Raw genomic sequence first — 26,829 nt, 5'->3', positions numbered from 1 at the left:
AAGAAAATATTTTTAGGAAAAATAAAAAGTGAACAAATGGACTTGACAAGTCCTATCATGTGAAACAGAAGTGTCGCCTGTAGAAGGAGCGACTTGACAGAAAACTTGGTTTTTGTCTATGAAGATTAGAGCCAGACTTCCCTCCTGCCTCCCTTAATGCTCCTCCATAATGTCTCTGAAGAGAAGTCAGGAGAGTATTCTGCTCTCTCCCACGAGCAGCTGAGACCTTTGCTGGCTTCTGTCCAACTCTTCTCTGGTGTGTTGTTTCGGCTCACGAGGCCCCAGTTCTCCATTTTGGAAAACAGAGCATTTAACAGTCATCTTGTCAAGAAACCCACTCCCAGAGACTCCCCCTCCCGGGCCCCATGGACAAGGCTGTGACCCTTCCATCCATCACAGCCACAGACACCCAGAATGTACTGGGAGCAAATTCTAGGTGCTTCTTGGCTGCTTGCTCTTTCACTGTAATACGAGAGGGAGAGAGTTCTACTTTCAGGGCATGCAGATAATAAAAAGTGGTCTAATCCTTCACAGTTCAGTAGCTCTGACTGTAGCTTTTTCTAACGTTGGGTTTTCCCCTTCTCTCTAACAGCTTGAAAAACCTGACTTGAACCAAGAGAGTATTTCAAGAGTGAGAAAGAAGTAAAATGATAAAGAGACCAAGCCCGGTAGATAAAAAGTCTGTAGCGTCTGTAGCAATTTGGTGGTTAAAAGAACAAAGTTCAGTAGGGAGCAAATTCCAAAATATATGATGTGAAAAAAGCAAAAGCAAAAGGCAGAATCATGTGTCAAGCATAGTCCTGTGCGTTCAGAAATAATGACAATGCTTGTGTGGCATCAAATCTTTCTGAAAGAATGCACGCACGTGTGTGCGCGCGCACACACACACAACTGGTCGCAGATGATGCCTCGAGAAAGAATCTGAAAGCCTGAAGTCCAGAGCGGGAGGGCCCCTCACCTTTCATGCTCCAGTTTTTTTGACATTTTCAAAATGTTGTACCGTCCGCTTCTATTACCTATGAAATGGGAAATCAGGGCGTGGGGTGGGAAGCACCGCCGAGAATGACTACAGCTCTTTCCACAGGCTCTTCCCGGTGAGATGCCCTCATCAGAGGTGCGGGAGAGTCCCTTCCCCTGGCACACCAGGACCCGCCGTCAGGCGGATTCCACCGGTGGCAGCCCAGGCAGGCGAGGAATGCCCGGACTTCCCTTGTCAGTGAGATCACAAGCCTGACCGAGCTGGGACCGGCCGAGGTGGAAGGGACGGCCTTCCCGAGCCCTGCCAGGGCAGTGACGCGCATGCAGAGAGAGGCGTCTTTGGGCCGCTCCCCTCTGCGAAGCGTTTGTCGCAGCTGAACTGGTGTCCTTCATGCAGCATTCTGGAAGAAGGCCTCTCAAAAGGCGTATTACCCTCTCACCACCGTCCCCGGGTAAATAAAAGCCCCTCTGCTCTCTGAACTGGTTTGTCCCAGAACAAAACAGCCTCCTCATCAACGTCAGGAGTGGCTCGTGGGGAAGAGAGAGCTCGGCCGTAGAAAGAGCTCAGCTGGCGGCATCCGGCAGGTTTGATAGCGTCTCTAGCCATTTGTTTCCTCATTTTTAAAAATCGCCAGGAGATTGCAGAGACCCCTTTCAGCACAAACGGTCCATGATTCAGATTTTTGAAGCTGCAATTCTGAATCAATTTTAATAAAAGAGGAAAGAAACAAAGCCTCCGCATTCCCAAACTTACGTCAAGCTCTCTGATCTAAAGGCCTTGTGATTAGATTATTTGACCGACTTTGCAAAAATCTTCAAACGCTTCCTGCAATGCAAAGAAATTTCCCAGCATTTTAAAGTATGCTGCTGAAGTAATGGTGGAAGTGGCACAGAGGACATTCTCTGGGACCAGGATGCCAAGAGGCAGCAAGGAAAGCACTTCCTCTCTTGGGCGGGTCTGCTGGAACTGCAGACCGAGGCTTTCTGTTCCTTCCCCCGACAGCTACCCGGTGACAGAAGTGAGGGTCTTCTCACACGAGCCTCGAAGTAGCATCAATGCCATCTGGTCCAGGCAATGTCATGAAATGAAATACATGTTCTTTCCTGCTGCTCCCTGCCCGGCCATGACCTTCCCCGTGTCCTCCACACCTGATTACCTCACGCCGACTGCCACCGTGCTGCCCGGCAGCACCTCCACCGGGCCCAGCTCCGACCTCCTTACCAAACTTCACTGCCACACACACCGTTTCTGTGCCCGACGCTCCAGCCACCTATTTTCTCTATCTCTTTGCCACTGAGTGGAACCCAGTGGGTGGTCACAGACACAGGCCTGAGCGTCAGATCCAGTTCAGTGGTGACTCCTCCAGTTTTGTGAATTTAGGAATATTATATACCATTTCTGAGCTTTATTATGGTGGGGTTTTTTGTTGTTGCTGTTGTTTGCGCATTTGTTTGTTTTTGGCAAGGGAGCCTGGGAAATGTGATCTGTAGGTCCCAGAAGAAAGAGAAAAAGGATTTCGACAACAGTGAGGCATCCCAGCTCCTTAAGCTTGGCCGTGAAATTCTTCCCTTTCTCAACTAACTGGAATTTATATCCATGCCAGTAAATTCAGCATGAACGTAATCACTTATCTAAATAAGTCTGCTCAAATTCGGCTTTTCCAGAAAGATCCTGTGATGACCATATTCTTCTGAGCTCCCAGACCTGGAGTATTGCCTATTGGTATTTTTTTTTTCTCAAGGAGAAGGAGAGAAGGGTAGCTGAGGGCGAGGAGAGCGCTGTCAGAAAACCTGAGGGATTCTTTTCACTCGCACGCGCCCGTTCCCTCTCACATAATCTCTCCCCAAGGAAGCAAGGCTCCGGCTCCCAGGAGCGCCGTGCTAGGCCGAGCGACAGCTGGCAGCCAGGAAGTGTGAGGCGGAGGAGGGGCTGAGGTCCCCCGACACACAGGTATCAAATCTGGTCAGAACCCTCACTTGTAGGAATTTGTTATTAGCTTGCACACCTGTGGAAATAAAGCTACCGTCATTGGAATGTTCCAGAGATGAGACTGTGAAGTTTAAAAAGATAAACTATGTGAAAGCACCCGGCAGTGTGCCCGACGAGCATTCAAAAAGACTTGCTTCCTTGGTTCTACCACCCAGAATGTCCCTCTGACTATGGGTGCTTCATGGTTCCTGTTTTTGTGACATCACTCATGGCAGCCCTCCAACCCAGGTGGGGGCGTGTGCTCTCAGGATGAGGTCATGGTGAGCTCACCACCCTGCCTAGCTGTCGCGTACGGCAGCTTCTCTCCTCCAAGCTTGGCCCCGAAGTGGGCACAAGGACAAAAAAGACATCCTCGCAGCAGTTCCTCCTCGCTCCAGCTCTGAACGGGAAGGAGACGCTCCTGGTGGGGGCAGTGAAAATCGTTCTGGGCGGGAGGCCTGGCGTCCAACCCCTTCTCTCCTGCGGCCTCGGCTTCTTCGTCTGTAAGACATAAGTTTCCGCTGGAGGATGGCCTCGCGTACGCCCGCACTTCTGAGCCCGTCCCGTTGGCCCTTCAGGGCTGTACTCCGATTGCGGTGTGCAGACTGACAGGAGTTTGCATTCGCCTTTGGGGATGGTGTGGGGGATCTTCGGACTTTCCAGACTGAAGACACCTTGTTCCATAGCTTGTCCTCACATGGAAACCCTCTGGGGCCTGTGGTATTTTCTGTTTTCTTCGTATCTGGAGAAGATCTCAGGAGTTTGCTTTTCTTCATATAAAAAAAAGACCATGTTTGTGCATGTGGGTAAAATAAATATCTTCTGATGTTTACCCTCATGAAAACATGTGTCTGAGGGTCCAAAATTAATGCAAATTACTTTCATCATCAACACTGAGCAAGATTAAAATATTAGGTTTCAGATACTTGCCAAAATAGTCATATAATCTCTCAAAATATCCAGAAGTTGGCCAGAAAAGATCTCCTTAGCCAACCCTACAAGGCTGTCTGTGTCGAACAGTTTGGCAAAACCTGGCAAGAGGCAGCAGGCCCCACCGACAAGTTCAAAGCAGGCAGCCAGCAGGCGCTGCCCGGAAGATGCAGAACTGGTCCTCTCCTGGCCTCTCTCAGCATCGAGCACTGAGCTGCCTGAGAACACAGACGGGAAATGTCCGAGGTTCAGCCTTTATCCAGCAGCCTGTACCACGTTCCCAAAAAAGGCGATGGTGGTTTCAAGAGCTCATCTTTGGCGAGAGCGAGTTTCCAATGGTCACTCATGAGGAGGCGGCACGAGGCCACCCACCTTGCCCGCACTTGTCGTCTGTGTGGAGAGGGGTCGCTGCGGCAGGAGGGAATGAGACTCGGCAAGTCTGAGAGCAGGAAGTGGGCCGTGCGTTCGCCCTGGGGGCCTTGCCCTCCCTCGCTCCATGCCAGACCACAGTGTGAAGACCCTGGGCGGGAATGGGGCGGGGTGTGAGTCAGCGGAGGTTGGCGGGGAATCAGATATGAGACGGGGACTCCCCGGTTCATCATGCCACCTTCACTGGCTGTGACCCTCTCCTTCCCCCGCCCCACACTTCATGTCAATCAGAGGAGACGCGAGAGAACATGAAAGCACAAGCTCGCAGGCTCTCAGGAGCCTGCGAAGAGGAAGATGAAATTTTCTATACTTAGCCATGATAGCAGGCCGGGAGGGAGGGTTGACTCTCGTCCTGGGGAGTCAGTCGCTCTCGGCAGAAACAGCCTCCTTACCGAGGGGAGGGCCTCACTTCTGCTCAGGGAGGCTAGAACCCCACTCCGGAGAAGAATAGGATGAATGGGCAAAACCTGGGTCTTGGGCCAAGGAGGCTTCCAAATTCAGAACACCTTGTGCCCAAAGTCACATTTCTGAGAGATGAAGATGTGTGGCTTGGAAAACCTTGTCGAATAAAGAGTCTTAATGAATACAAAGAAGCGCCATTTTGATTGTCATCCCAGACCTTCTCTTTCTCCCTCCCACCCTGCGGCAGGGCTGCCAGCACCTTTTTGCTGTAGTCTCCATCCTAACCTTTCCTCTCCCCTCTACCGCACAGCCCACGCGGTACCCTAACGCAGCCTCCTCTCTCTAACCACTTCCACTCTTCCCGCCTAGTTACTTAGTAATGGCTCTTCTGCTGACTGATCCTCTCCTCTAATCTTAAAAGACAAGCTGTGGTTTCATTGTCCCAAATGCCTAGCAGTCAATAGCCTCCTAAGAGGAATCTCGGATATCCAGGTCAACAGCCAAATGAACCAAAAGCATCCATGTGACATGAACACACCTTCAAAAGTATGTGATTCACCTAACACAACCGATTTTTATATCCTCCAGGGGACGGTTTTCTTGTACCTGGGTTTCCCTTCCCACACGAGCCGGGGAAGTCCTCGGAGCACATTGGCAGAGGCTCTGCCCAATGCTGCTAAGAGCTCACTTCCTCCCCCGGTGACTAGGTGGGTTTCCACCATAACATCCTCATGGCAGCTTAGTCTCTAAGCAACTGCAAGTGGCCATTGACAACGTACCCACTACATTGATCGTAAATCTTACCCTGCCCCAGATAGAAGGGCATTTAGTAACAAAAATAAAATGCTTGCTGAGCTATGGTGGAACTTAGCCAGTGACCCCATAATCACATACCATCTGACACTGACTCTAACCCACACCACACATTGCTGAAGGGTTTTTGAATTGTCCCTTTCATCCTCAAGCAGCATTATTGCAGTCAGTATCTTTCTATCTGGAGTCACTCATTCCCCATGTCATTTGCTGTATACAAAGGAGGGGTCGTTGCCTTGGGAAGGTGACCTAGTGGGCGAGGCCCTGGGCTGGGAATAGGGACACCTGGGACTGGTCTTAGGCTGGAACAATCCCTGACCCTTCCTCGGTTTCTGATTTCTTCCTCTTGTTCAACCTCGATGGAGGCGGTGGAATTCGCAGTGTCTAAGGAACTCCTGCAGATCAGAGATGGGGCAGATCGCAACATTCAAAAGCGAAATCCCAGGGGATTACGTGATGCGAAGACCTTTTGTTTTTAACCTATTTCAATTAGATGATCTTTTCAACACAATAAACCCTGCTGCTGTAACAGAAGCAGCAGACCACCTCCCCACAGGCTGGCCCCTCTGACAGTTAATTAACACTCAAGAGTATCTTTAGTGTTGTTTGTGTAATAAAGCTGAGCCTTATTTGCATGAAGCTAACTAATCCTCAACCTGTATTCTGATGGGAACTGAGACTAGCAACTGGTGAAAATCATCCCAGAATAGCAGTGGGATGATGATGGTGGCCATGACAACAATGACAATGACATTTTAAACTAAGGCTTTCCTATTAGTCCACAGAAGAAAAACAAAGTGCCCAGCACAAAACAAAAGTATGCTCGCTTTACAATCTGCTGAGAAACTGGGTGTTGGAGTAGGTAGGCAGCTCTCTGCGAAACGTCTCCCCGAAGAGTTGTTTTCCAGTATTTATCACTACGTTACTGCTGCTTTAACCATCTTCCTTAAACCCTGGGAGGACAGGAAGATCATGTCTTGCTCACCATGGTTTTCTCAGTGTCTGACAGTCACCTGACACTCCATGGATACTGCTAACTAGGTAAACGAGTCAGTGGTTTATAGTGAGTAGAACAGTGTCCTCCCAAAATTCATGTCCACCTGGAACCTCACTTAGCATGCGACTTTATCTGGAAATGAGGTCTTTGCAGATGCAATTGGTTAAGTTAACGTGAGGTCCACTAAATCAGAGTGGGCCCTAAATCCTATATGACTGGTGTCCCTAAAAGAAGAGGAGAGGGCACAGAGATCCACGCAGGCGGAGATGGGGTGACGCGGCTACAGACCAAGGAACACCAAGGACTGCTGGGAGCCACCGGAAGCCAGAAAGAGGCAAGCAAGGGTGCTTCCCCGGAGTCCTCGGAGAGGGCGTGGCCCTGCCAACGCTTTGATTTTGAACTTCTATCCCCCGGAACTATGAGAAAATAAATTTCTGCTGTTTTAAGGCACCAGTCTGTGGTGCCTGGTTATGGCAGCTCTGGGACCCTGACGCGTGGCTGAAGAGTATCTGCATAGAGCGTGCAAACCACCCTATCGCATGAAAGTAAATCAGAGTCTGGCAGGACTAGAAAGGCTCGGGAGATTATATTGTCTGATCCTGTTACTGTATATAACAAAGAAGAAGAAAATAAGTGTAAAAGATGAACTAGCACCTGAATCCGGGCCCCCTTTCTCTGCTGTGAATACACCACCCCTGCTACACTGTTTTATAAAAATCACATCGGTATGATGTGATTGTTAATGCTTCATTGATCATGTTCTCTACATTTGTGTAAATAGATTTAAATCCATTCTTAAAAAAGAATCTTTCTTCCCTCTATCCCAGGTCATCAATCTTTTCCTCAATTTTTCCTTCAAAAACAACTTATGTTACAAAATGACGTGAATTTTAAAACAGGCAGCCAGAATTCTTAAAGCTTCGAGTCACGGAGTCATGGCCAAGCGGAACGGCAAGAGACAGGACTAGGATGTAGACCTAGTCCTAATTTCTAACCCTGACAGTGCTCCATAAACCTAGGCAAATCTTTAATAGCTCAAAGTTCCTCACTGTAAAACTGCACACAACTCTGTCTGTCTTCCTCCAAGGTCGCAGTGAAGAAGTGAGGACGGAAGTGGGGAAAAGATCTGCAAAAGCGAGAGACTTGTCGTAGGTGATGCCAGAAATGACACCCCTCGATCATCCCAGTCTTCACTGCACCGCATGCAGGGCCAGATTGAGAATTTGGGGGGTCTTGGGAGCTGAAAACGTTAAACACTCAACACACGAGTAATTCAAAATATGTTTTACATTACCGAACTGTAAAACATGTTTTACACCTTATTTTATAACCCCAAAAGGTTTTTACATTTTCCTTTAATGACTATTTTGCTGCTCGTTTGTGACTTCTTGTAATACTTTCATTTTGATCCTGACCTTTGTCTGGCGGTTTCTCTGCCCCTGTAGGCTCATGCCGTGGCTGCCTACAAAGAGGCCAGCACTGAGGGTACGTCATTTAGACCCTGGACCCCTCGGTCCCCCACAGATGCAATGCAACACTTTGGGAACAAAGGTTTTCTACCCACGAACGCTTATTAAAGTTTCGGAAGAATCAAAATCTGGATCAATTTGTCCATTTTTCTGTCCGTCAGAGTACGTTATTAAATAGCATTTACATTTCATCAAAGTGACACAAACTTGATAACCGACCTAAGGTGCATTTTACAATGAAAGATCCGCTGAAAAGGGGGGGGGGGGAATTAATTACAGTAGCTCCTCCTTTTCCATGGGAAATATGTCCCAAGACCCCCAGGGGATGCCTGAAACCACAAATGGCACTGAAGCCTATCTATACTGGTTTTTTCCTAAACATAGACCTTTTCACTTAAGGAAGCACTTAGCGGCTTCTCTTTGACATATTCGAATTGGCAGCTACTCTTGCATGTTGGGGCCATTAGTACGTAAAACGCGGGTGACTGGTCCACAAGCACTGCGATGCTTCGGACAGGAGATCTGATCACAGAGACAGCGACTAAGGGACTAAGGAACGGGATATTTCTATGGCTGTGGAGACGCTAAACAAAGGGACGATTCACATCGCATAGGGACAGCGTGAAAATCACGCGTGGTTCGTTTCGGGAATTCTTTGTTTAATACGTTTGGACCGTGGTCGACCTCGACTAAGTGAAACCTTGGAACGCAAGACTGCAGGTAAAGGGGACAGCCGCACGCCGGTCACATCCCCAGCAATGCCAGCATCATGAACCAGACCACACTCCTCTTCTCCTCTGCCCCGTTCGACAGCCAAGCCACGGGCGACTGGAGGAAACATCTCCGACGGAGGGAGACGGGGCCAGCCTGAGCCACGTGTTCGCAGCGCTCTCAGCGAGCCCCTTCCAGCCGCTGAACCCCATCGTAACACCTCACGCCCTAACAAATGCTCCCTCTGTTCTTCCCTTGCTCTCCAATGCCAGCCCTGACTCTGAAGGAAAAACCTGTGTCAAAAAACGCTAGAATTCGTTTGCTCCTAAAAGTGACAGTAAGGAAGCCCATGAAGTGATGGTCAACCCTCACTTGGATAGGCCCTCCGAGATTCGAGTGACGGTGTGTGCGCCTGTGTACGCGCAACGAGGTAAACATGTCGGTGGTGGTGTGCTTCCGGAAGCACGTCCACACCTAACAGCTCCGGACATGCCGGCCACTCACGACATTTGGAAATGACAAAGCTGACGCTCAAGGAATTTCAAGGAATCTACCCTGGGCCGACCAGGACCTCCTGGCTTCTGGTCCAGCATACCCTTCTACACCTCCATGCCACCGCCCAACGTTTGAGATGTTTCGTATTTTTGTATAAGAAAGTGTCTTCATTCCTTCATTTGGAAAGACACGGATATCAAAAGTATGACTGGCTCCAAACAAAATACACGAGCCATGGGATGTCGTGAAATCCAATTTCACGCTAACAGCACCATGAATGTCATCTGTGACCATCCGTGGGAAGTAACCTTTCTAGTCTCTCTACTCTGTAACTCAGTCGTCTCTTACTCCATGCAAGTAATGGAGCTGGGAGACCGTACCCCTGGGTCTACGCCAGGAGCCTTTCTGCTCAGACCCCAGCTCTTCCGCGTGTGTACTTGTTTTCACATATGCATACGTATGTGACATTTTCCAGCATAATCCCAGTCCGAATTCTTTGGTCTTGGGTTAGAACATATATTGACATTTTTCATTTATAAAATATCATTATTGCATCAATACTGAAAGCTCTGATGCCGCCCTAAGATTGCTCATCCTCTCACACGTGGGTGAGCGCTTGGCTTCCTGAGAAAAGTTTTCTTAACGCCTCAGGAAAAGAAGAGGAAGCTCTCTTGAGTCACACTGAGAATGATTCGTTTTACTGTTGCGCCCCCTACTGCTGCCTGAGCTCAGATTCACTTTCTATATCTGTAGACCACAGAGGAGAAGCGAAATTTGGAGAAGCAGCAATTAGGGTAATTTTTTCTGTTATTTTCTTTTGCATGGGATGGAAGAAAGTGTGTTCCCTAGCATGAGTCACAAGACCCTGTCAGCTTTATCTCCCACCATTTTGCCCTAGGAACAAATTATATTCAGCCAATCTGAATAATTTTCTATCCTCCCTAAGGAGCCTTCTGCCCCCTATGTAACCATCGCCATCCCTCTTGTCTATTTAAAGAATTTCTACTCTTTCTTGTAATATCAGCTGAAGCATTACCTCTTCCCCCGAGACTTTACCTTCTCTGGGTTTCTGTTTTCTTATCTGTAAGGAGATTAAGTCTAATGCCTGCTCAAGAATCCAATGATTCTATACATTTTTATTGGCACCTCCTTTAAGAACCTCAAAATAATGACAAATCAGTTCAACACTTCAGATGTTTCTTTTCAATTCACACAGAATCGCTTATGAAATGTAAATTCCACTGCATTAAAAGTCATTTATTTGCATGTCTGTCATTAAAAAAAGGAGAAGAATTTCTAAGAACTTGTTAGATTACATTGGGACACATTTAAATCGAGCTAATCTGAGACAAGACTTTTCAGGCCAAAACACCTCTTTTTCTCCCTAAGTGATATAAAGAAAGTCCAAGTTCTAGTCTGAAACTTCATCAAGAAACTGTGAATTCTAATTCTGACCATCAGCAACACAGAACTGGTCAGCTCACTTGCCAAGTACCTCCTCTTCTGTTTTTCCCAGCCTTTGAACTGTGAGACTTGCTGGAGCGTTCTCGCTAAAAGCCCTCATATCTGTAAAGTGCTGTGACGAAGCTGATACAAATCTCGGAAGAGCCCAAATTCAAAAGCCCTGAGACACATGGATGTCATTTACAAATGAAGTTATATTTGTAAATTGACCTTACAGTTTTGCTTTTTTCTGCCCTTGTTCCCAGCTGAAGTCACAGGTAAGACTGAAAGCCTGAAATTTCAAGCAGCAGTGGCAGTAAATACCCAAATAGCGCGGGCCGTTTTCCGTGGCAGAAGCATTTGATTTTATAACTTGTATGCTGGATATTCGTCTAGCATCCACTTCTTTTCCCTGTCTAAATGTGGCATTTGCTAACTCAGAATAGGTTATTTAGCTATGTACATAGTATATAAGTGAGCACAGATTACAAATATGTGCACAAATTTGATTTCCTCCAGTCCCTTCCTAAGAACTAGAAGATTCAGAAGCTCAGAAAACCATATATATAGCATACATGTGTATATATATATACACACACACACATATATATACATATATACACACATATAGATGTATACTACATACTCACAGGGTATTGAGCTGGAAGAGATCTTTCTAGTCATTTGATCCAACTGCCTCATGCTACACATGAGAAAATCAAAGCCCAAAGAGGGAAGTGAGTTATATGAGAAATGGCCACGGTCTATTTTTTGTCTGACATCTCAAAAATAAGACTTCCGCTTTTCACATAAGTCAATATAATGTAACCGAATGATGAGAAAACAAAGTTTACTAAGTAAACCTGATTAAAGGAAAAGTTGATTGCCACATGGAGTTTAATAGTTATATCTGTATTTTGACAGAGTCATCCATGTAGGCGATCATTTTATAAGGCTAAAAGTCAAATGTAAAAAATTTTTTTAAATCACGATTTTCCCCCAAATACCCTTCTACAATAAAAGCGATCCAGCTTAACTGGGTGAATGATGAGTATTTCAGCTCTGTTTAACCCCCATATACACATGACTATAATACTGTTCTACAAAAGGAGAAAGGCTTTTTGCATCATCGTCCGCCCCCTTCGTCCAAAATTCCAAGTGTATGAGTTTAGAAAGGCTACCGGCCTATGTCCCCATGTCCCTTCTTCAACAGTGCCTCTCTCTGCCTCTCTCTCTCTCTCTCTCTCACACACACACACACACCACCTATCTATGCTCTTTCCCTCTATAAATCTATGAGATTGCATGCAAAGACCCACTGCACTGCCCTGGGTCCTGTAACAATATTAAAAATTGCACTAGCTAAAACAGTCCAGCTAGAGACAAGAAAATTTTAATGTCAGATGAAGAATTTCAAATATCTGTGCCCCCCAAATTCTGTATCCAGAGTACGCGAGAGCCCCTCCCTGTCACGGGCCGCTCTAATGTACCTCCTGGGTCTTCGCTAACATTTCTGTGCCAGGACCAGAGAGAGAATGCTCACCATGCGTCCCGTGTCCTGGAAACCAGCCCTGGGCTTCCCTTCCAGGCTCTGTCGCTGAGTTGCTAGCAGGATGACTCACCAGAAAGGACCCTTCTCCTTCTCAGCGTCCCCTGGGTCCTGACAGGCTGTGCGCCCCGCCGCCAGCAGACTAAACCTCTGTGTCACCTTTCGCCCTCTCCCGCCCAGAGCCCCAGTCCAGCCTTGGTCTGGGTCGGCAGCCCTGTCTCTTTCTCGTCTCACCGCAGTCAGGGAACCTGTCACGCGGTGCTTGTCTGAAAAAGCACTCTCAAGGCTCACTGGCGAACGCGCTCAGCTGTTCTGTTTTTGGTTACTCTTTTTTTTTTTTTTTTTTCTCAAAAGAACCTAGTTCCGGTCTGTGTCTTGGGCACCCTGCCACGGGCACACTGCGCCACCCCCGCACCCGGCCCCAAGTCGCCTGCTCTAAGTATACCCAGAGGGTCCTGCACAGGGAAGGAATGGGGTGGCCTGCTGAGGACGGGATGCGCGTCTCGCGCGCTCCCTGGTCTGCAGACTTGCGCGTGACACCAGCCACGCTTCTGGCGTCTGTGGACGTGAGCCCTCTGCAGCACAGTGACCCCCCATCCCCTGTGCGCCAAAACCCCCGAGCTCTAGGAGGCAAAGGCCGGCCCAGGCATTTCATTAGCTAGGACTCCGCCATCTTATCCCGGTGACATTGGAGGTGCTGCGGTCTCGGACATGTCCCCCCACCCCCCACCCCCTTACCCCCGCCGAGATAAAAGTTCTTATTGTCTGATCTTTAGCAGGGAGGGGCTCTTCTAACCCAAAGCAACTGGCCAGGAGAGCGGGAATGATCCGACAGCCCCAGCTCGGAAACTCGGGGCAGACCGCGCAATAATTTCCTTTTCGGCGGAGTCACCTGCAGCCAACACCCTCAGAGACCTCTTCATGTTTGCAGACATGTGAAGGAGACCAGAATAAAGAGAAAGGAAAATGGAAGGAATATCTTCACTGAGTGGGGGAAATGCTGGAAAGATGATCACCCATCGCACGGTGTAGGGGACCAAGTGGAAAAGACACAGTGGTGTGTGTAAGCTGGGGTTGGTGGAGAAAGGCCGTGAGAACTGACACCTGATCAGGTTCTTGGGGTAAAGGGCCACGTGCGCGGGCGCACGTGAGCGCACGCATCCCTGCCTTTGAAACATCCAGGTCAGCTATTTCAAAGAACTTAACATTGACACCTTCAGCATTCTTTAAAAAGCAAAAGCAAGTGTCAGTTTTATGAATACAACGGGAAAGTAGAACTGATCTCATTCCCGTTTCCTTTTTATATTAATTCCCGATCAAACGCTTGCTAGCAGAATGAGTAAACCAAGTGTCTATCAGTGACTCCAAGTCTCCAAGCGACCGACGGCTCCTAAAGAAATAGCAGGAATCTCGCATTGCGAAGAAGCAGAGAACGACCCAGGAGCAGCGCCCCTGCCCTGCCTCCCCTGAGCCCCGCCGCCGCCACTGCTGAGAAGAAGGAAGGAAAAGAGAGGTGGGGGGCAAGGGGGGGGGGGTGTTTCACCGCACTTCGCAGTCACCGAGAGGGAAAGGAAAAGGAAAAACCTGGCATCGGCTCGTGTGTAAGGGACCGTTTGCAGCTGTTGGCAATGCCGCCAGCACGAGCTGGCGGGGGCGAGGTGCCCGGTGCAGCGTCTTACCTGAGAAGCTTGAAAGTGCAGGCAGACGTAGGTGAGACACAGGGCCAGCCCCAGCCCCTGGATCACGGAGACCGCCAGCAAGAGCTTGTTCATCGGGAACCTCAGCCCTGGTGCGTTTCCCTCATTCCCGTCCAGGGGCTGGACCCCTTCCATCTTCACAATCTGGATGCAGTAAAGATGTAAACGGTGGCAAAAGGGAATCTGAGGGAGGGCCGACCTCTCCCCTACAAACAAGGAGATGAAGACAGATCAAAACCTATCGATCAGAAGTTACACAGCAGTCCCAGGGCCAGAGATTAGAGGCGATTGAGAGAGCAGAGCGGACTCTCTCAGTTTTAACGCTGTCGCTTCTGCAGGCAGGCGGGGGAACTTCTTTGTGACTAATCTGAATTTCCCCTTCACTTTCTTTCTTTTTTTTTTTTTTTTTTTCTTCTCTGGGCTAACAGGGAGTTGTTTTTGTGGCATTCCAGTTCTGTTCTGAGTGACTGTGAAATGACAGTCATAAAAGTGTGCTATTTTCTTAATTTCTCATTGCACCACTAACCAAATTGTGGGTCACTTATCAAGATAACAATCATCATCCGTTGATGAGAGAACTCATCGATCCCTGCCCTGAGGTATCTTAAATGATAGAATAGATTCAAGGAAAATGCTGGTAACTAGGCACTAACCCATTCTACAGATTTGGGGCAGAGAAAGCACACACATATATCATTCTCCAAGTGAAAAAGAAAAGAGGCTAGGGTGGTGGATCTTGTAGAAATAAAGGAGTGAGAGCCTCTATTTTTAGCCCATTGCTTTATAATAAATAAGCCAGTGTCAGTGAGCATCTACTATGTGTCAGACACCGTGCTAGACAGTTTTACAATCTTTTTCTCACTTAGTCCTTCCAGGCAAATTTAGTAGACACTCAGACGGTTGGTGTTAAACACAGCGGAAGAGAAGCAGAAGTGCCCTGACTCTTCTCCCTTCGCTGCGCTCTGCGTCCTCTCCAAACATGATCTGCGCGTGAACGAACAAATCAGACTCGAATACGCTCCGAAGAGTGTTCCTTCCTTTAAAGTCAAGGGTTGACCCAGAGCTTGGACAATAAGGGCATTCTACCAACAGACAGACACTACCTACCCTTTTCCACTGAAATAAATGGTTGAATTATTTATAATGTCAAGTTCATAGAAAGCCCGGTGCTGTCCTGGACGACACGAGGTGCTGGGAAGGGGCTGCTGGAGCCAGATTTCTGTCTCCCGTGTGGGCAGGTGCATCTCTCTGAGCTCCCCGTCAGGCACTCAGCATCTGTTTAAACAAAGAAGGAATGCGAGATGTTACGTGCAACTCTGTTTTATAGAAAATGCACCTGAGGCATAACGACGGTTTGCGGGAAAAGAGAAGCACGCTTGTTATTACAGTATTAATTGATTAAAGTATGAATTAATGCCCCGTGATGATCATTACGCCTTGCATTTGGAGAGTATATTCGTCTTTAGAAATTCGGGGTGTTTTTTTTTTTTTCCTGAAAGATAAGGCAGGCAAGACACTGTATCATAGACCCGAAGCCAAAACTAGAAATTGAGGTCCATCTAAACTTAACATCCAAACATTTCTATAAGCGAAGTATGTATAATAGGGTGTAGAGGAAATAAAATTGAAAAAATATTAATATACAGCCTAATTCTTACATAATAGTTAATAGTCATAAATAGACATTAAAATTGTTAAAAATTCACTGTTATTTTCAAAAACTAAAAGAGAGGGAAAAAAAAGGCTATGGGAAACTGAGGAGACCAGCTGACAAAGAAGTAGTGAAAACTACTAACGCTGACTATCATAGAAAACCTTTTTAAATGCCGGCCAAAAGGATGGAGAAAAAAGTTTACGGCATGCGCAGCATTTCTTCTCGTCGTGGCTTCTGTGAAGGAAAATCGACTTGCGTTGTCCCGGGAGAGCGCGGGATGAACTCCGCCAACATTTTATCGAACGCATTCTCACAGCTTCTTCGCGTTGTCCTGGCGGGGAGGGGAGTGGGGACACACAGAGAAAAATACGTGTGAATTGGCTCCGAAGTCCCAGGCAGCTACTCCGGAACACGCGAAAGGAAAGCTCCACCAGCGAGATCACTGACGGCATGCCAGCCCCGCGCACAGGGCAGAGGCCTCCATCCTCGAAGCTGGCACGTGTTTACAGAGGTCAAGCAGGCGACCCGGATCTATGGGCACTTCTTTTTAAGCACTTCACAAAGATCAAATACACAGGCACACTTGAGCAAACGAGCCTTGGCATGGAAGCCTCGACTTTATTCCAAGCTTTTACCTTTCCCAAGATCTTTAACTTCTCAATGAACTGCCCTTTCAAGACTACAGAAAAATATGGAAAATAAAAAGGCTTTGACAACTGATATGATGCCTCACGTTTAGAAAGCAGAAAAAAGAAAAAAACATTTTTTTGATGTTTTGGTTTTGGGGTTTTTGGGGGTTATTTTGGTTTTTGTTTGGTCGGTTGATTTGGAGGAGGGCGGAAAAATCTGTACTTTTCATTTGTCTCTAAGCCACTTGTTTATTCAACAAGTGCAATCCAGTTGCCAGGGGGAGAGACTGAGCAGGACGCATTCTGGTCCTTGAGGCAGTCACAGACAGGAAAGTGGGCGGGTCACCGCTGGGAACGTGGCGGGTCCAGGTGGCGGGACGGAAGGAAGGGCACACGGGGGTGGGTTCTGGTTCAGGCTGGAGTTTGGGCCGGGACCGCTTCCTTGAGATCAGTCGAATAAGTCCTGGAGAAACCAGAAGCCATCTGGCCATCTGGCCACCTGGGGAGTGGGAAGGGGGGGCGGCGGGGGGGCGGTACCTGCAAGGCAGGGGGAGGAAAACACAGCCAGTTGTCATCTGGGGAATGGCAGCTGGAGAGGAGGGCGGTGAGGAGCGTGGTCTGGGCAGAGGCTGAGAAGCTGCCGCGAATGGCCTTTAGTCCCAAGTGAAGAACTTTGAACTTCACCCTGAAGACACTGGGGGAAGGAACATCAAGAGGTCTGAAGCGGACTGTGATATGATTACGCTTTTTAAGGAGGAAAGTCACTCTGAGTGAAATAGAAATGGCAGGGCGGGGTCGAGAAAGCCAGCCGGGAGCTTGTCCAGGTTACCTGGTGCCAGCCAGGGGATGAGTGGGGTGTGCACCCCACCTCTGCACTCAGCGCTCCCGGCCCTCCGTCCTGCGCTGGGGCGGAGGGAGGGCTCGTCCCGCAGGAAGGCGAGCCTGGACCATCCCACAAAGGTGTGCTCTGCGCCCCAAGCCCTGAGCAAAAGGCTGCAGCCACCCAAATCAGGGCCCCTTTTTCTCATTCATAAACTCAGAGAGGGCACAGCAGAATGCGCTGAGGTGGGCCTCAGGCTTCCAGTTATTTAAGTGAGAAATAACAAAGTCCTAAACCAAAGCAGAGAGGACCGCGAGAGGGGAAGGCGGGGACAGGGCTACGCACCCACCGAACATTTCAGGGCCCTCCTCTCTGCCCACCTCCGAGCCCTCACTGAGCTCCACCTCGGCACAGGTGACAGAGGAGGGCGGGAGGTGACAGGAACCAATGCGTCTCAAAGGGCAAAAACCTGCCTGGCCATCTGCCTTCTCAACCTGCGCTGGAGCCTGAGGCCCCGTTCCGGGCCGCGTCTTCGGGACGCCAGCGTCGGTTTCGACTTCCCCTTGCCCCTCTGCCGGGCCACCCCACAGTGCCGCTCGGACTTCCCTCCGCTCTGCCGCTGCTGCTGGTTCCGATCCCAGTGCTTGTTTTTCCTCACTTGAACTCCGGGATTAAACCCCCGCGCTTCTCCCAACCCCCGTTCTCTTTGCTCTGCAATCATCCTGCTTCGGCAGGCCCTTTAAACCCAGTGATGGCCAAAATCTGATCAAGGGCCTCCCTCTCAGACAGGAGAAGGTTGAAATTCTTTAGTGCGACATTCAAGTCACGCCATAATGGAACTCCAACTTTCCAAACGTAACTCTATTTCCTGATTGTTTCCAATAGTCACTTTGCCTCAAATATCCTTACTCTCTGATGATCAAGACCCTCCACGCGCACTGTCCACGAAGGGCTGGCTGTTGTGTGAGGTAGTCAGCTTGCAGCGTTCCAGAAGTGAGGCACACTCCTGAAAGGACACCGTGCAGGGAATTCTAGCACTGGGGACGGAATTTGTAGGATCTGCAGTTCCCAAAGCCCAGCCGATCAGCTGAGTCACGGAGAGAATGTTTGAAAGATTCAGATTTCCAAATCTCTTCACTCTAGAAATTCTGATTTGGTTGATAAGCTCAGAGCAGTGCCTCGTGAATCTGTATTGCTATAAATTTCTCTAAGAGCCAGATGCGAAATCTCCCCGTGTGACCCGTTTCGCTGCTGTATTTTTATGATGAGAACCCTTCCCCGAGCCTCCCAGGAGGAACGCAGTTGCTCCCACCCATCTCGAGAGCATTCAGCATGCTCCATCCCGTCTTGTCTGACAACTATTTCAATCTGTTTCAGTCTCCCCTGGGATGTTCCACGGCCCTGAGGTCAGGAGTCCGGCACCGCACCCACTCACGGGGCCGGTATAGCCTCTCTGTAAAGATCTGCCAGGTTAAACTGCCTGTGCTTGCAACAGATCTGAAGCGTGCTCATTTCAGGACCAGAACCAAATGAGAGTCTAAACAAAACTGAAAATGGCACTATTAAATACAGAAGTCTCCCGGTAGCTGGGCTTTGATCTCGGATGCGAACGATGAGCAAACCTGAAATAGGTACCATTGAAACCGGAAGTACAGCATTAGTTCAGATGCAAATGTAAACTCATACAATGATATTCCATTCGGGTTTCAGACTCACCGGCCCCGCCCTCGCCGAGCCCTTCTTCCTCCAGTCGGATCTTCCCTTTCAGCCTTCGTGCTGGCTGCCTTTCTTTATCTCGAGGACCACGGGCAGTTATTTTAGGACGTGATGATAGATTCTAAAACTTAGTGGCACAAAACAGCAACAGAAATGTTCCTCTCTGTGGAAATATGAATTAATACCGTTAAGGAAAGCAAATATCTAGACAGATTTTGAGCACTCATAAAATTAGATTTTAGTTGTGTGTTTAAAACATGTATATGATGCCCGGCAGACCTTCGATTCGTAATAGAATACAGGCAGTTTTCATTTAAAAAATCAACTTTATGAAAATGTTACAGACAATAAGTTGTATCTACTTAAAGTGGACAAGTGGATGAGTTTAGACAGCTGTATATACTCGCAAAGCTACCATCACATACAGAACCTTTATTCACTCCAAAAGATGATTTTCTTTAAGTAGTAATCATTCTAAAAACAAATAGTGAATTCTCTCTTCTTTCCAAAATGCATTTAATTGGGTATACATTGGAATTAGTTAAACTAGTGATTCTCAACTAGGGGCAGTTTAGCCCCCACCCCCACCACAGGACATTTTGCAATGTCCGGAAATATTTTCGGTTGCTTGAATTTGGAGCAGATGCTGCTGCTATCTACTTGGGTAGAGGCCAGGGATGCTACTAAATACCCTAGAACCAGCAGTGGTCATGGTCCCCAACCTTTCTGGCACCAGGGACTGGTGTTCCTATGAGCATCTAACGCCTGATGATCTGAGGCGGAGCTGAGGCGGCGATGCTGGTGCTGGGGAGCGGCTGCAGATACAGATGAAGCTTCACTCGCTTGCCTGCCGCTCACCTCTTGCTGTGCGGCCTAGTTCCTAACAGACCACGACCGGTACCAGTCCGGGGCCCAGGGGTTGGGGACGCCTGCTCTAAGGCACCGTCGGGCAGCTCTCCCTAACAAAGCTGACGCTGGAAACCCTGGTGTCCGGGTGCATCACAGACCGCTAACGAGGCGACACCACGTTCTCCTCAAGTCTGTGCCTCGGCCGTAGCTGCGTCTGAAGGGCTTGTCCAACAACAGTCTGGAAGGCGGGTGCTCCCGAGAGAAGCTGAAGCTTAGAGAGGTGGACGAACTTGGCCAAGGTCACACATTTAGTCCATGGAAGAGCTGGGGTCTCAGCCCAGCTCCTTTCTCCCTGGAGCCTGTTCTTGAATTCTATGCGATAACTATTGACTTTGTACATGAAAATACAAGCCCCGAGTCTGGGCCCGGTACTTAGCAAACAATCAGTGCATCTCAGCAGATGCTAACATGCCTAATTCAATAAGACCGAGTTTCCCATTGATTAGATCTTTTTTTTTCCCTCCCAAATTCTTGGTGAATGGGAGTACATGTCTCTTTGCCGCCTTCTGAGTGCCGGACCCGAAAGCCTGCTGTGTTACTAACCACATCTCTAACATGAGGAACCAGGACCTTGGAGTAACTTAACCACAACGGCGTTGAGATGTAAGCCAAGGTCATCTGGTTTGTCTGTTTGCTTAACTCTGCCAAACCCTCTGTAGATGCCGTTATAAGCTGAATGTTTGTGTGTCTCCAAGAGTCCTGTGTTGAAGCCCCACATATGATGGCGTTTGGAGAGGGAACCTTTGGGAGGTGATTAGGCCAGGAGGGTGGGGTGCTGGGCTAAGTACCCATCAGGAGCACCAGAGAGCTCACTCTCGTGAGGGTGCAGTGACAGAGCAGCTCCCCGCAAGCCGGCAGGGGAGCCCTCTCCAGAATCCGACCGCGCCGGCTCCTGGGAACCATGAGCACATCCATTTCTGTCGTTTAAGCCACTCGGTCTACGGCAGCCCGAGCAGACTGAGACAGCTGTCAATTATAAGATCTGTCCCGGAAGGCCATTCATTGTGCCTCGAACGAACTCCAGAGACAGCCGCTCTGTGACACCGGGAGTCTCGCCCTGTCATCTTCAGTGTCCCGAGGAACTCTTTTTTCTGAATGTGCTTTCTCCTTTGATCTAGAGTGAAGTAAGCCGCATAATGTACCGAGCGATGCCTCTAGACAGAGTAGGCCCCAAGCAGAGGTTGTCGCGCTGCGCCTTTCCTTAAACCTGCGCGGGCTTCTCAGCGTGCCTGCCTTCACCGACAACGTGGGGCGCATTAACCACCCCTTACTGCTTTCCCCAGGTCCAATCGGCAGCCGCCTCTTGAAGGTAGAATTCCCTCTTCTCCCCGCCCCCCAATACCGCCGCGTATGGTTCGGTCACCCATTTCTACCTCCCTTAGCTGTGCTAAGTCCTTGGGGTATGTCTTTTCTGCAAAAATCACACGCCAAAATGAAATGAAACGAAATCAGCTTTGTGCAGATGGGCTTAGGGGGTTCGTCCCAGCCTGTCCTTCCTGCTCTCCGCTGTGTCCCCCGGTGCTCTCTGAAGGTTCTCCTCTTTCCTGTCTGTGTTGGCTCAGAACTTGTCTGAACTTGTCTTGGTCGAGCTTAGAACTTAGATCTCAACTTGCTGCCTCATCACTGACTTAGCAGTCCCAAAGGATGCCCCGCTAGGAATTGCTCAGGCCCCAGGACCCCCAAACCCCTCTACCCGGCGTGGTGTTCTCCAGCACCCCACCCTCCCTCTGCTCTCGGCTCAGTCTGGGGAAGGTGGATTAAACTCTTCCCTAAGCACAGACGATGGCCTGCCCTTTGCCGGGGTCAGCATGCACGTCCCTGTCGCCCCCCAGAGAAGAGAGTCCACACCTGTCCGTCTTCGCATGCCCCGCCCCTCCCCCCGCGCCAGTCCCCTGCTCTGTCCGGGAACTGACTTAGACGGAATGGAGGGCTATCGTTTTAGTCTAGTTCTTCAAGCATCCGTCCTTCTTTCCTTCTGCCCCTCTCCCGCCATAATTCCCTGCCCTTCTTTGATCCCACTTTGCTTTTGTCCTTGACACTGAGCGCAAAAGTCAGACCTGTACGCAAATGAAAGTTTCGCTACTTGTAGTCGGACAAATTATTTTTCCTCCCATTCTTCTTTATTTAGTCACCTACGAGAGAGAGAGAGAGAGAGAGAGAGAGACTCAGTCTGATACGTGGTAGCATTCGATAATTGTTAGTTTTCATTATTAGTGTTATTATTGTAGCTTGAAATCAACCATGGTTAGAGTATTTACACCATGAAACTGGTAAACACTACAAATTAGGACTTTTTTTGCGGATTGCTGCTTTACCAGCGTACCACTAGGCTAGTGCCACATATTGAAATCATAATGTTTTGGAACCATTAGGTTGAATAAAATATGAATAAAATTAATTCACCTTTTTGTTACTTTCTTACATAGCTATTAAAACACTTAGATGACATTGTGATATTTGTCTTGGACAGCGCCGGGTTAGCGGGTAGCATGACCCTATCGCCCTCCGCAGTGAGGTCCACGAGGTTTCTGGGCATCGCAGGGAGGGCTCAGGTGCTCCACCCATCGGTCCAGGCTGCTGTCTGTCACCTTTGTCAGCTCTCTTTCTGAACCATTGTTCCTCCCAAGTCTTGAGGTCCCTTACATGGTCTAATGAAATAACCCTGACATTCCAGACAGGTCCCTCTACATCCCCGATCCTACTTGCTGATCTTAGTCCCAAAATATGAAAAAAAAAAAAATATATATATATATATATTTTTTTTTTTTCATGGATCTTTTACTTCCTGCTGAGAAAAATAGAAAGGGGAAAGGTTCATTTCTCCGTTTTCTTTTTTCACTTATATAAGAGATTGGTTAATACTAAAACTTACAGAAACGGTGCGACACAGGTGTCCAGGCAAGATGCGAAATACCCTGAAGGCTCAGACTGTGGCGACAGAGAAGGCGACAAACACTCAGGCTTGGAATGTCCTTTGCGAACAGAGCGATAAGACCTCCTGGGCTCGACGCGGCGAGTGAAGGGACTCACACCGTGACATGGCGCCGTGATCTGAGTCGGCAGGAAGACTGAGGAGCCGGCCAAGGGGGCGGGGGGCAGCCTGCAAATCCAGAGCTCTGTTTTGGACGGCTTCTCATCTGAGTACCACAGAGATGCCTCGAATGACGCCAAGACTCATTTTCTTCTCTCCGTTTTACAGATGAGGAAGCTAAGGCAGAAGAGAAGTTATGTAATTTGGCCAAGGCTCGCCCGATTTGGCTAGCTCGCCCTGTGCGCTGTTTCCCTTCGTAAGCAGGATACAGGTTGTACGTGCTGAATTCTAATCCCACGAGCACCATTTACTAGGTGTGTGACCCTTGACACCTCTAAGCCTGGATTTTTCTCCTCTTGAAAATGGATGTTTTTCTGCTCAGGGTTTGTGTGACGGTTAAAAGAGACAAGACAGGTCGAAGGCATGACATAGCATGTAATACACATGCTACAGCTGGTCACCTCCAAAACTAGGCATTATCGTCCTGGATTTATTCCAACTAAAAGAACCATCTAGGAGGTGTGTTTTGTCCCTTCGGTTGGTCCTAGTTTTATTTCTCTCTGTTAACATGGCACAGGAGAGTGAGAACCTCAGTGCCTGTGAGGGGTACTCCCTGAGCTCCACATCTGAAAATTAGGGCAAGGTGGGGTGGGGGAGGAGGACGAAGTGAAACCTGAAAAGTCTGACTAAGTAAAAGAAACATCAGAGGCAAAAAGATAAGATATGAAAACTCCACTGAAAGGGTCTGAAATGACCAAAGAGAAAAAGTCCCAACTTTAATTAGGGAAACTTAGTTGCATCAGTGAAAGAAAAAAAAACAAAAGAAAACACAAAAAATAAATGACCGCACACAACACCATCAGGCAGTAGAGATCTTGATACTGGAAAGGCAAAGGCGAGGAGTATTCAAAAGGCTTTTCCCCATGCTGACTTCATAGGAAGAACCGGTCCAAAATTGGCAAGATGGAGTGGTTTGGGCTCCGACGCCTAGACAATGCTTCCCTGACCCTGACCACGGCCATCGCCACACGCGCCAGCACCTCAATGCCTTCCATGATTCTTTTCCATGATGCGGCTCCTCCTCTAGCAAAGGTCGAACAAGGACATGATCATGAAGACCCCGAAGGAGAAGCTACCAGAGGAGAGGGGGAGGGGAGGGATGGGGGAGGGGAAGAGGAAGAGGGAGATTAGACAAAGTGGATTTCAGAAGTTTCCTGCAAGGGACGGACCCGCGAGGAGGGCTGAGAAAGCCCAGTTTCCACATGCCTGTGAAGCTTCCAGTCATTTCTGGTCTGTCACGAAGGCTCGTGATTTCCTCCTGCGCAGTATCTTGATCCCCCTTCTTTCTTGTCTCAAATGCATCTCAGAAACACAACCAGAAAACCTGCGTTGGCTGGGAGCAAATCGGAAAGGGGAAGGGAAGAAACTCCATGCGATCTGTCTGTCTTGGTTCGGCAAGAGCTCCCCGAGGGGAGAAACCCCCAGGGGAACGAATGGGTGGTGGTGGGAAGCGGAGGGCCGGCCAGTCGATCCTGGGGCCCGCCAGACAGTGAGGAAGAGACCAATGCGGGGCTTGCCTGGGGAGATGCCTGCCAGCCCCGCGGCCGCTCCAGAGCAGTGTGCCCCAGCCCGAAGCCCCCTGGTGATTTCCTCCCCCAGAAAAGGCAGACTGGGGCCGTGGCCAGAAAGCCGGGCCGCAGGGCAGGAAGCCGGCGGCGGCACTTGGCTCCCCTGCTGCCGGACCAGGACGCTCCGTGAGCGGAAGGGAAGGCCGCTCAAAACGCTGCGGCGACAGCTCGCGCCACGACCGTCCAGGCGAGCAAGACGCGACCGCCCCGGTCAGTGGCCGTGGTCCTCTGCTCGCACGAACACAGGAGCGGAAGACCAGAAGAGGCAGACTGGGAAGCAAGGAGAAGGGGGCGGTGAGGGATGGGCGAGGAAGCAAGCGTTTTGGAAAGCGCGCCTCGCGGACCGGCCCGCGTGGGGGCCTTCGAAAGCTCTGCTGGGTGGGAGCGCATTATAATCATCAAAAATCTGCAAGGCAAGGGGGAAACCGAGGCTCAGAGAGGATAAGCAACAGCCCCAAGATTGCGTGCCAGTGAGCAGTGGAGCCGAAACTCGGCCTCCGGTCTGTCTGGCTGCAAGGCCAGCGGCCCCTCTCACGGGGCCGTGGAGCAGAGTGACGGGAGGAAAGCGAGTGCCCGCGGGGGCTCGCGGCGCGGGCAGCGGAGCGGCAGAGCATGGCCCAGACCTTGGCGCCAGCCAGGCCCGTCCTGCGGCCACCGAGACCCTCTGCGCGCCTCGTCCCTTGCCGCCCCGTTGCAGTTACGCGACCACACCGGTCTCCAGCCTCACATCCACCTCTCCCGCCTCTCTGCCCGGGCGCGGACCGCCTTCCCCATGGTCACGCTGCATTTCCCCCACAGCGTTTTGTTGGTACAGTTCTGCTTCCTGCCTGTCCCGGTTGTAATTTTTCTTTGCATAGAGACGTTAAGCGACTTTCGGAACAGAGGCTCTTGCTCCCATCGCTGTCCCGAAACAATAGGGAACTTAACATTCGCGCGGTAAGAGGCGTGATCCACGCAGCTGCACTGGGCCGCATGTTCACGAAGCTCTTCCTCCCGGACCCAGGACCGAAGAGGAATCCAGGAGAAGCAGACGTCCCTCTCTCTCACACATACGCAGCTTCTCTAAGTCTTTTCTGGCTCCTAAATATCACCAACTCTCAAATGTCATAGACTGTGGTGGAACAAAAAATTCACTGAAAATGAAAAATCATAAACAATCCCTGGATTTCCATCTGGTTCCTTTCCTCCCCCTTGCTGATAGGCAGTCTTTTAAATCAGCTTCTCTAACATGTGTGCACGCCTGGCCTTGACCTTAAGCCAGAATTTTTAGCAATGCACCGAAACTCACTAGACGATGTTCTGTGAGAGAAGGGACTGATGTGTCACCTAGTGCCTGGCACGTGTAGGTAGGTGTTCTAATTATTTGTGGGATGGATGAGGCCCAGGAGGATAGGGCTGTCGCAGTAAATGCCAGCTCAGACGGCCCCGATAATTTCTGGGTGCTTTGTAAGCTCCCAGAACCGAGGTGCAATCTGAGTAAAAACAGGAACCAGAGATGGAAATTAAATTGCCACCACTTAGAACGAAATACATGCAGGTTAAAAATAGGAAAGTAGAATTTGGATTGGTTATGATTCTTGAACACAGAGATTATAGATGGGGACTCATACCAACTACAGAAGTGGAAAAGAGAAATAAGAACTTTCTAGTCTTATCACAGAAAATAAAAGAACAAAACAAAGACTGTTAAGCACCTAGCAATCTAGTAAACCCTCACTTATTTATTTTTTTAAATAAGTTGATTTCATCTGATTTACAAACGTGAGTGATACGGCGTGACCTTTTTCATGTTAAGAATGAGCTGGGTATTGATTTGGGTGGGCATAGTTCATCAGACCTAATTACGGTACATCATCGTACAGACAGCAAGACATTACCCCGTGTATTTTCTCAGAGCACAATCACAGAGTCAATTTGGTAAAAATATTTACGGGGCAGATTACAAGCCGTCCTCAAAAATCCATTCCCCTCTTATGCTTTGGCCCTTTGTCATCCAGGCAGAGACTACATTTCTCAGCTTCCCTCTCCGCGGCGGTCACGTGATGTAGTTCTGTCCAGTGGAATGTGAGAGGAAGTAATACACATATATGCCTTCTGTATCACTTGCTAAAAGGAAACTGCTTGCCCTAGACTTCCTCTCTTTTCTCTTTGAACTAAAACGCAGAGACGACACTCGACTTAGCTTCGACTGTGTGGGCGCCCATCACTGCCTCGCTGAAGGCAGAGCGACAAGAGGGAAGGAACCTGGGCCCCTGATTCACCTCCTAGAGCTAGACCGTTACGTGAGAGGGACAGGACTTGTATCTTCTGCAGGTCACTGTATTCCAGGTCCCCTTTTCAGCATCCTAGCTTTTTTCATAATTAAAACAATTAAAGAGAGATTCACGGTTTTCTCAAGGGCTCTCTATTCCAGCTGGAAGTTCTTTTTGTACCAAAATCGTTCTCCTTCGGCTCATCTAATTATGTTACCATCTTCACTGTTTCCCCCTTCTTCAGTTGTTACCTGAGGTGAGTCTGCCAGAGCCTCCTTTTTCAAAAGTTTTAAATGTAATTCTCCCAT

General features: G+C 49.1%; 1 protein-coding gene and 1 long non-coding RNA gene across 15 annotated transcripts in view; one reads left to right on the top strand and one right to left on the bottom strand.

The window, feature by feature from the left end:
* The window catches only part of LOC107512055, a 264,559-nt gene extending 254,939 nt beyond the window's left edge, over positions 1-9,620 (top strand). Inside the window, exon 6 of the long non-coding RNA XR_001597192.2 lies at positions 1,085-9,620. This is a non-coding gene — a long non-coding RNA (uncharacterized LOC107512055). The remainder of the gene's footprint in view (positions 1-1,084) is intronic.
* The window catches only part of TNFSF4 (TNF superfamily member 4), a 71,604-nt gene that overhangs the window by 3,678 nt on the left and 41,097 nt on the right, over positions 1-26,829 (bottom strand). For 6 of the 14 annotated variants that reach the window (XM_036234627.1, XM_036234626.1, XM_036234628.1 and 3 more), the window contains 7 exons: positions 22,483-22,818; positions 21,668-21,742; positions 18,702-18,864; positions 16,703-16,859; positions 15,698-15,867; positions 14,990-15,157; positions 13,865-14,088 (listed from right to left, as the gene is read on the bottom strand). In XM_036234627.1, coding sequence (XP_036090520.1) covers positions 13,865-14,017 — 153 coding nt within the window. In that variant the 5' untranslated portion in view covers positions 14,018-14,088; positions 14,990-15,157; positions 15,698-15,867; ... (2 more) ...; positions 21,668-21,742; positions 22,483-22,818. Of the gene's footprint in view, positions 1-12,179; positions 12,463-13,864; positions 14,089-14,989; positions 15,158-15,678; positions 15,868-16,702; positions 16,860-18,701; positions 18,865-21,667; positions 21,743-22,482; positions 22,819-26,829 lie in introns of those variants that run through there. The other 8 variants (XM_036234634.1, XM_036234630.1, XM_036234632.1 and 5 more) reach the window with 8 other exon arrangements.

This window comes from Rousettus aegyptiacus, unplaced genomic scaffold, assembly GCF_014176215.1.
Source record: "Rousettus aegyptiacus isolate mRouAeg1 unplaced genomic scaffold, mRouAeg1.p scaffold_m13_p_17, whole genome shotgun sequence".
NCBI classification, from domain to species: Eukaryota; Metazoa; Chordata; class Mammalia; order Chiroptera; family Pteropodidae; genus Rousettus; species Rousettus aegyptiacus.
The sequence above is the reverse complement of the archived record's forward strand: the minus strand, read 5'-3'. Positions and strand labels throughout refer to the sequence as shown.